This window comes from Apodemus sylvaticus, chromosome 7 (genome assembly GCF_947179515.1).
Source record: "Apodemus sylvaticus chromosome 7, mApoSyl1.1, whole genome shotgun sequence".
Taxonomy (NCBI): domain Eukaryota; kingdom Metazoa; phylum Chordata; class Mammalia; order Rodentia; family Muridae; genus Apodemus; species Apodemus sylvaticus.
Window position 1 is genome coordinate 106,280,199 of NC_067478.1, and position 9,945 is coordinate 106,290,143.

The window sequence follows — 9,945 nt, forward strand, 5'->3', positions numbered from 1 at the left end:
TGCCTTCTTTTTCAATGGATGGTAAACAGTAATGAACACTGTATTAACCATGCATTATATACAAACATGGCCCAGTTCAGGTTGGTCTGGCACTTTTCCTTAAACCCCCCCATGCTTTCCACTTTGGTGGGACAAGGAAGACCAAAAGTAGTAGCATGGAAAATCAAGACGTAGGTTCACTGGGCGTTCAGGAAACAAGGGACTCAGTCCTACATTTTGCTATTTACTGCATAACTACAATGGTAGGGGCAGGTATGAGTAGAGGTGCCTACATCTTCTAGCTGACCAAAGGAACCAGGCTTGGAGATAAGAGACTTCCAATGGAGGAGCCCTCCACACCCGATACAAGTTTAGAAGAAAACACTTCCAACCTTGTTAAATCTTTTATTGGGAAAATTAACAAACCACCCATGTACATGATCCCAGGTAGATAAAGTAAGCTTTCTCCTTCTGTCTTATAAAATCTTGGCTTGTTCATTCCATCAGTAGAGCCTTCTGATTAACTTGGTTCTGTTTCCTCCAGGCTCAAAATAAATTCAAACTCTTCTACAAAAAAGGAATTGGGGGTGAGACTTAGGTGTTTATCATCTCCTGCATAGGGAAATTGAAGGGCAGCGGGCAGTCGTCCACTAAAAAACTGGAATATCTGGTACTGGGTATATAACAATGAACAATGTAGCACACAGCCTTCTTGTGGGTGGCTCCAGTGAGGGCAACAACTCTCCATATTAGGTCTTACCTTGAGTCAGAGGCTGAACTGAAAGTCTCTGGCGGGTGAAGAGAGTCATGCTTTTTAAGGGGCCACCAGTAGCTTTGTGGGCTTGGTGATGGGTTTTAAGCTCATCCAGGGGGATGAAGCGCTTCATCATCCGAACAAACTGTACATCTACCTATTGGACAGCGTTTGAAGGGAACAAAACCCAGTTTAGCTAGATGCCCAATCTGAAGGGATAGGTCCAGTATGTTGCCTAGCTTGTCCTTGAATCCCTGTCTCTGAACCAGTTTTCAAGCCTCAGCCCACTGAGTAGTTAGGACTATAGTCTTGCTTCTGTGCCCACAGAGAGTTTTTGCTTTTTGCAGGAGGTGCCTGGTATTATCGCTGCCAAAATTCTATTTTAATATCCCAATTCAGCAAAACTTCATCTAGCAGAGAGCTGGTGTGCTCCTTGACCTAACAGTATCCCACACTCTTCCTCCTCTTGTCCACTCTGCCCTATGAAACAAGAACACATATTACCATCGACCATTTAGGGCTGTCCTCTTTGCTGGATGGGTCATAATGGGGATTACTTTTCTCAAACTGTGTATGGTCTGGGTAAGCCTCCTTTACAATCTGAAAATAAAAAAATCCAAATCCAGTCATTTTAGCTCCCTGCCCAAGTTTTTTAATTAATGATTTATTCATTTTTATATATGTGAGTACACTGTTGCTCTCTTCAAACACACCAGAAGAGGGCATCAGATCCCATTACAGATGGTCCTGAACCACCATGTGGTTGCTGGAAATTGAACTCAGGACCCCTGGAAGAATAGCCTGTGCTCTTAACTGCTGAGCCATCTCATCAGCTCCTGCTCAAATTTTAATATACATCTAACTCAAACTTCCTCTCCTTCCCATTCTAACCATTTTCCCTTGCCATAGAGACAGCTAGTACTCTGGAAATAACAGCCTATGCAAGTATAGCTAGGAAGGAAATCTGGTTTTACAAGGTTTCACAGTCATGTTCTAAAACTAAATAATAAGTTACTGTTGGAAACTTGTTTTTATTTTCTCCCAACTCCACACACAGTTTTATCCTGAAACTCTTAGTGAAGAGGAGCTACCTGATAGAAACCTCAGATAGTGAGGATTAGTAGGGCCAGAAATGACCGCCGTCCTATTCTAACCTGTCATACTGATGATGGTCAGGGCACTTTTCCTCACTGGCCCTGACAGGCAGTGTGAGGTCAAGCTGTAGGCCTTTCACAAATAAATCTCCAAAGGGAGGAATGCAGGCTCCAATGTGTGTGTCTAACCTTTATGAGGCCAACGATGCCTGGCTGTTTGCAGTTGCTATGGTAGAAGAAGGCTTCATCCTCCAATTTCATGGCCCTGAGGAAGTTCCGAGCCTGTGGCAAAGAAAAAACAAGGGCTACCCACTAAACAGCTGAGAAGAAAGCAAGTCTGTTGATATTAGATGTTTATTTCTGTTTTGCAGCTTCTCTCTGATTCATAATGACGTCTGTTCCTTTGTTCAGAGTCCTAGCCTTGTTCCAGGACACTAGCCAGAACCAAGCCACTTGCAGACTGCATGCTGTCACAGTGATTATGAAATTTCTGAAAACATTTTTAGATAGAGTTCAGGGAAAAGTAGTGTTGGCTAAAAGGCCCTGCTCCTGCAGACTAGTGGAGGAGGCAGGCATGTGTCCTACTGTTGGCGGCTCCAGGGTTCCTCCTGCCCCTTGTTTCCTTACCTGATAGTTGCGAACTCCGTCCCAGCAAGCTGTCTGCTTGGGCTGTGCTTTGAGATCCTCGATGCTGAACTAGGCAAAGAAAATCAAAGTCATTCGTTACTAAAAAGTCACTGACCCATCGGTAAGCTTCTATGGAAACAAGAAGTTCTCGCCTTAATCTTGAAAAGTGCTACAGGCTGTAAAGGAGCTAGGCAGGTTACTAGAAATTAGTTCCAGGGAGTCATTGGTGGGTTTTGTATTATGATCTTTGCTAATTAAGATGATTAGTTGAATGGATAATCAGGATAATAAAAGTCAGCTGGTTCCCTGTGTTTCACTTAATAAAGTATCATAATTCTCTAATATTTCTATTTTTCTCATGCTAGCACTAAAATCAGCTTCTATTCATTACCTAAATACATGGCCACACTTGTCAGAGAGACAACTAGTCATCTAGTAAGAAAAACCAACCAACCAAGCAGGGCCAGGTATGTGGTACACTCCTGTATTCCAGCCCTCCTAAACCTGGGAGGAAAGGAGGATCTTAAATTTAAGGGGCAACCTGGGCTACTTCAAAAGTTAAGAGGCCAGCTTGGGCTATATAGTTAGATTATATTGACACTGGGAAACTGAACCAAATGCCTGATTTTATAAATAAAGTTTTACCTTTTAAGGTGTTGTGTGTGGCTACTTTGTTGTTACAGGGACAGAGCTGCAACAGACTATAAAACCCATAAACCTCTCTGGCTGGTTACAGAAAGTCTGCCAACCCTTGCTTAATAGGAAATCCACAAACCATACAGGCTGGGCATGTGTTTTTTTGGTTTTTTTGGTTTGTTTTGTTTTTAAATCTCTCATATATTAGATTCTAACTGTAGTTCCCCTCCACCCCACCTCTGCCTCCCCTCAGAAAAGAGCAGGCTTCCGAGGAATGTCAAACACACACCACAGCTCAACAAGCTACAATAAGACCAGGGCATGCCTATTCTTAACATCTGAAATCCAAAATACTCTGGAATATTCTAATATTCAAAAATCTTGTATTCTGTTAAAGCATTAGACTGGGGTGGGGCTTAGGGGTATTCACATTTAAAATCTACAACACTTCTTTTCTGGTCCCAGGAATTTTGGATAAGGGCTATCCAACCATAGGTTAGTGACAGTAATGCCAACTCTCCATTTTTAACCTTTTCCTTAGAGAGAAGCTGCTGTCTGAATTCTGTGATAAACCACAGTCACTCTTCTTTTAGGAGCAGTTATCTGTGTGTATGATGTGTGGTCAGAGCACAGCTTTCAGAAGTTGGCTCTCCCTTCACTGTGGGTTTAAGTAAGTACCTTAACCCACCTACCCGTCTCACCAGCATGATTGAATATAGGTCTAGCCTCACCTTCATGTCTATACCTTTCTCTAGCCGGCTTTCTGGTTCTGACTTCATCAGCCAGTAGTTGCTTAAAGTCTCGCCACCGTTTTTAAAGGTTGTAGTCTTCTCAAGGCTAGAGTTCACTAGCTTAACTGATGTGCTTTCTGAGTTTTCAGTTTTAATACGTTTTCCAGATAGCTTCTTCTTATCTGCAGTAGGAAAACAAAGGAAAATACTTGTCACCAAGCTGAGAGGCAATGTTCCATTGTGAAAAAAAAACCTTACTCTGTCAAACCTAGACTCAAAGCTTAGACTCTATAAAACATTAGCTGCAGCACCACAGTCCCATAGAGAAGTCCGCCTTGTACAGTAAGTACCTTAACCCACCTACCCGTCTCACCAGCATGACTGGATATAGGTCTAGCCTCACTTTCATGTGTATACCTTTCTCTAGTCTTACCTTCTCTATAAAGACTGGACAATATCTACATGTCAGGGGCTCAAAAGTGACATCTTCTTGACACAACATGACCATTGAAACCATCAGCTCACATCAACTGCAGGTACCTGTACTGGGCCCACACAAGACTGATCCTATTAACAGTCATTTATGAATGGGGGAGGAGCTCATGGGGTACTATCTCTACTGCTAAAACTATTGCCTACTGATATCTTCCAGGAGAGGGGGAGTTGCTGTCTTGAATTTTGTAACCACTGCGAAGCCCATCAGCCTCTAATAGACAGCTCCCATGGCTTCATAGATGGTTAAACTTAGTAGGTCACAAAGCAAAATTAATAGATGCTAGTGTGGTTTGTAGGTCAGACATGTAGGATATAGGTATAGTAGAGAGATAGGAGAGGGTGGGAGAAGAGTGTTCTTGGGACTATATACATAGCTCTGCTTAAGATTCCATAAAACTTGGGTTCAATTCCCAGTACCCACATGGCTCACAAGTGTCTAACTCCACTCCCAAGGGATCCAACACTATCTGGCCTCTGCAGGTACTGCATGAGCATGTTACATAGACATACATGCAGGTAAAACACCCATAATATAAAACAAAAGTAAACACTAAAACTTTTTTTTTCTTTCTTCTTTTGGGTTTTTGGAGTCAGGGTTTCTCTGTTTAGCCCTGGCTGGCCTTGAACTCAGAAATTCGCCTGCCTCTGCCTCCCAGAGTGCTGGGATTACAGGCATGCGCCACCACCGCCCAGTGACATTAAAACATTTTAAAAGCTGCTGGGCGGTAGTGGTATATGCCTTCAATCCCAGCATTTAGGAGGCAGAGGCAGAGGCAGAGGCAGAGGCAGAGATGGATCGATGAGTTTGAAGCCAGCCTAGTCTACAAAGCAAGTTCTAAGACAGCCTGAGCTACACAGAGAAATCCCATCCCCAAACCTAACCAACCAACCAAAAACCAATACTAACTTAAAAAAAAAAAGAGGCCTGTTTGCATTCTGTACATTTATGAAATTGTAAAATTTAATAAAAGAGAATAAAGAATGGTGGTTGTTTATTTTACTCAATGAGACAAAGAGGACCCTCATAGAGTTAAGATCAGAATACTGGTAGTAATCAGTACGTGTGCCCCACCTCAGTTCGGTGCCTTCAATAAGGCCATTCTTTCCAATGAGGAAATGAAGCACTATTTGAAATTGTTTCAATGATTATTTCACACAACTAGGGCTTAGGATATAAGTCCCATCATAAATGTTCAGAAAAATTAGCCATTATAATCATAATCAAGAGAAGTTTGAAAGAAGTCCAATCAGGACCATGTAGACATGGTTTAAAAAAAAAACAATAACTAGATTTTTCTTTGCTCCAATGGTGGGGACTGAGCCCGGTGTTTTACCTATGCTAGACCAGCAATCTATCACTAAGCTATTTTCCTACCCCATTTTTGTTTTGTTTTTACGATGAGACAGTCTCACTTAAGTCTCCAAGGCCAGCCTTCAGCTCACTCTGTAGTTGAGAAAAGCAATAACTTATAATTCTCCACCTCCTGGTTGACTTGGTTTATAGGTCTTTAGCATCAGCCCCAATTTCCCCACTTGTCAAGTAGTAATGATTGAACTTGGGGCCTCAAATATGCTACACAGTGTTCTACCACTGACCTACATCTCCAACCCTGAAAATTGGCTTTTACTAAGTGAATAAAAGAAAATGTGCCTGAGAGACAGCAATCACTCAACAAACACACCAGGTCCTAACCTTATTTTGGCAAACATGACATATGAGGTGTGCTGTCCATCTGAATAATGTGCTACTGATTGCAGTCAGATCACAACTATGAATTCAGTCACAGTTGTCACTTGAGTCTGTCTGAATCTACACTTAACTCTACTACCTCAGATTTTAGTTTGCAACTATATCAGTCTTCATTAAATATCATTATGGATGCCTGCCACTCTGATTAGCATATCTTAGCACAATTTCCCAGTTGTCTTTTTTTTTTTTTAAGATTTATTATATGTAAGTACACTGTAGCTGTCTTCAGACACACCAGAAGAGGGCATCAGATCTCATCTAGGATAGCCATGAGCCACCATATGGTTGTTGGGATTTGAACCCAAGACCTCTGGAAGAACAGTCAGTGCCCTTAGCGGCTGAGCCATCTCTCCAGCCCCTCCAGCTATCTTAAAAACAAGCATACTTAGACTCATAGGTTGGTGATGCCTTGTCTAGTTAAAAACAGAGAGGCTTCTTCAAGGCAGTAGATTGGAGGGGATATAGAGACCCACAGCCAAACATTTCTTGAGAGCCTAAATTGGGGTTTCCATTGAGTCCCCGCTCAGAGCAAGGGGAACCCTGAGGAAGAGGGGGCAATAGTCAGGATGAAGGACACTGGAACAATGGCCTACTGATTCAACTAAGCAGGGCTCATATGGGCTCAGAGCCTGAAGCAGCAGGTACAGTGCCTGCACGGTCCGCACCAAGTTCTCTGCGTGTGTTGTGGCTGTTAGCCCAGCTGTGGGAGCAGGTGCAGTGGACTCTCTTGCCTGCTCCTGGGACTTTTTTCCTCCAGTCGCACTGCCTTGCCCAGCCTCAGTGTGACAGCTGCCTTGTCTTAGTTTATCTTGTTTTGTCTTATTTGACTATCTTTTGGAGGCCTGCTTTTTTCTGAAGGGAGAAGAAGGGGGAGTGGATGGATTGGGGAGTCAGGGAACTGTGAGGAGTGGAGGGAAGGGAAACTGGTTGAGAGACACTGTATGAGAGAAGAATCTATTTTCAGTAAAAAACAAAACAGGCATATACATGTAACTAAATAATCACAATAATAGGTTGAAACCTGTCATTCCTAAAAGAGGCCCTTTCTGCCTGCCACTGCTTAATTTCTGAATTCATTTTTGAGAATGGAAAAACATGTTTTCTGAGTTCTACAATTTTGCTGGTGGAAAGGTCTCCCATTCTTTTTAAAACTGGGCTCAAATTCTGCTTCCCTCTCAAGGCCTTCCCTGTAAGCCCTCCTTGTCCCTGCTGCCACAACGCTGTCTTCAGGACCTTTTGCTCATACAGGTTTGTAGTTTCCCTCAGAGAAGGAACTGGATCTTATCTTCATTGTTTGCACCTTAATAGTCAATTAATTGCCTTTTTCTATTAAATTTTAACTGGCACAAAAAACAAGAATTGTAAGCATTTAATAAGCACCAGCTGCCATATGGCGTGTCCATACATATATATACATTAATAATCGGTTTGAATATACTTTCTGAAGCACCTATTTATATTAAGGCAGGGTCTCAGAATTCTGTAGCCCAGGCTGGCCTCCAATTTGCAGCCACACTCCTTCCTGCCTCAGCTTCCCTTCACAAGCATTAGGATCACACATTTTTATTTGTTATAGAGCTGTGAGTCTCCTGCTATCCACCAGGCTGGCCTAGGACACGTACGATTACCGTGATGACAGCCATGAGCTGTCAGATTTGGCTCTATTGTTCCTACAGGGCACTGCCAGCAGCAGCAGGAAACACAGCCCACTGCAGCCTCCAACCAACTGAGTTTAACTCCCAACCTGGGATTCTTCAACCACCCGATAGGATTTCAAAGAGAATGAAGCCAAATCCGAGTTTAAGATTTTAAGCTGGGTGTGTTGGCTCATGACTTTAATCACAGAAGTTTAGAGCCTAAGACTCTTAAGAGACGTGCTGCACATTCAAGGCCAGACTAGGCTACAGTCTCGAAACAGGAAAGGGGTTTAACATAAAAATTGAGCTCCAGCATTAAGAGGCCAGATGGCGGTGCTTCAGCTGGTAGAGGCACTTACTGCCAAGCCAGAGGACCAGACTTCCATCCCCTCAGGCACATATGATAACAGAATCCACTGCACTGTCCCAAGGGCCGTGGCACAAACCCAGAAAAACTGATAAAACACAAGATAAGGCCAAGGGGAGAAGTCCTAGCGCACACAAGCATAGCTGCAGTCAGTGCCCAAACAACTATGTCTAGGATTTGGTAGTCTCTGAAGTTACATAGTTCAGGAAGTTTAAGGGTAAGTAAAAATGGTTTTGGTGACTTAAAAAAACCTATAACCAAAGCACTTGGGAGCACGGACAGAAGGATCAGGAATTCAGGTCAGCCTCAGAGACTTAGCAATTACAAATTGACAGGCCAAGAAGTTAAAGACCTAGGGAAAGAAAACTGTGTGAAAGGTGGGGTTTCCTGTGGTCCAGGCTGGCCACACACTCTCCATGTAGTCAAGGAAGATCTGGAATCCTATCTGGTCTCCCTTTCCCCGTCCAGCTTTCGGCCTGTTTACATTTCACATGAAACCAGGCATGACTTTCTGCGTCTGACTTACTGCACTCAATGATTTAAGGGTTGTCCAGGTGGAAGGCCTAAGGACCCAAGTTCAACCCCTGAGATGATGCACATGGTGATAAAGGGGGTTTAGTCCTTTGAGTTATCCTCGGATCAGTGCGTGTGCGCGTTCCCACATACCGTACAAAGGTAAATAAATGTAATTTAAAAAATTAGTCTGTTTTCACCCATGTTGTAAAGGATATTTTATTCTCTCTCTCTCTCTCTCTCTCTCTCTCTCACACACACACACACACACACATACACACACACACACACACACTTTGGAGACCGGTTCCTACTTCTGTAGTACTCACGTAATACCAGTTCAATACTTTCTTTTTTTTGGATTTGTTTTTTTTTTGTTTGTTTGTTTGTTTGTTTTTTGTTTTTTTTTTTTTGTTTTTGTTTTTTTTGTTTTTTTGAGACAGGGTTCCTCTGTGTAGCCCTGGCTGTCCTGGAACTCACTCTGTAGACCAGGCTGGCCTTGAACTCAGAAATCCGCCTGCCTCTGCCTCCCAAGTGCTGGGATTACAGGCGTGTGTGCCCCACCACCGCCCGGCAGTTCAATACTTTCTTGAACCCAAGGCAATCCTCCTGCCTCAGTCTCCCACACGTATGGGCCACCACAGTTCTGTACATGTACACAGTGCTTAATAGCTGTTCTTTGAATGGACAAATAAGTGGAAGGGGCTAAAAGTGGAAGGTTTGGCAGAAAGAGTAAAGATGACCATAAGTAACACCCCCCCCCCCCCGCCCCAAGTCTCCAAATCAGGGAGTGGAAAAAGTAAATAATGCACGCCCTACGGAAACGTTCTTTCCGTGCTGCCTTTTGCAGCGTGGGTGCAGCTCACCTGGACCAGCAGTCCCAATCTGCCTCTTGCGGGGTCTCGCCATGGCCTCTCTGTAGGAGGCTGAAGCTAACCGGACGTGTAAGAAGCAGCTCTTGTCTTCCAAAACCTGTACGGTGCAAGATGGAGGCAAGAAAGCCTAAAAGGCCTGGGACTTAAGAAGAAAAGTTATGATTAAGCCATTCTAATCCTTCTCTCGTTATCAGTGCCCTTTCCTTCTCGCATAATCTACCCCTAAATTCTCCTCAGCCCCTTCCTAATTCGGCTCCACCCACCACCATTTATTCAACACACCACCCAGACTCCTGAAGCTCTGCCAGCCTAATCTTCAGAGAGCCTTGAGGCGACTGGCGTGCCCGGTCGGGTTTAGTAGAAGACGGGTCTCAGAGGCGCCGCCCCAACGATCTCTGGGAACTGTAGTTTTAGAACGCCAATAGTGCTGCTGGAGCCCAAGCTTCAAAGGTTTGATGGACTACAACTCCCAGAGTCTCACGGGGGA

The 9,945-nt window shown here is 43.7% G+C and overlaps 1 protein-coding gene across 2 annotated transcripts; it reads right to left on the reverse strand.

The window, feature by feature from the left end:
* Nucleotides 1–370: 370 nt before the first annotated feature.
* Nucleotides 371–9,843, reverse strand: Thyn1 (thymocyte nuclear protein 1). Of its 2 annotated transcripts, none has more exons than XM_052188785.1 (8): nucleotides 9,741–9,843; nucleotides 9,450–9,600; nucleotides 3,822–4,003; nucleotides 2,455–2,523; nucleotides 2,017–2,109; nucleotides 1,238–1,333; nucleotides 740–890; nucleotides 371–546 (listed from the first exon to the last, which is right to left on the reverse strand). In XM_052188785.1, the coding sequence occupies exons 2-8, from the start codon at nucleotides 9,490–9,492 to the stop codon at nucleotides 500–502; spliced, it is 681 nt and encodes a 226-aa protein (XP_052044745.1). In that variant the 5' UTR covers nucleotides 9,493–9,600; nucleotides 9,741–9,843; the 3' UTR covers nucleotides 371–499. The 2 variants fall into 2 exon arrangements, with proteins under 2 accessions (XP_052044745.1, XP_052044746.1); XM_052188786.1 differs by having other exon boundaries at nucleotides 9,450–9,555; nucleotides 9,741–9,832.
* Between the last annotated feature and the right edge of the window lie 102 nt (nucleotides 9,844–9,945).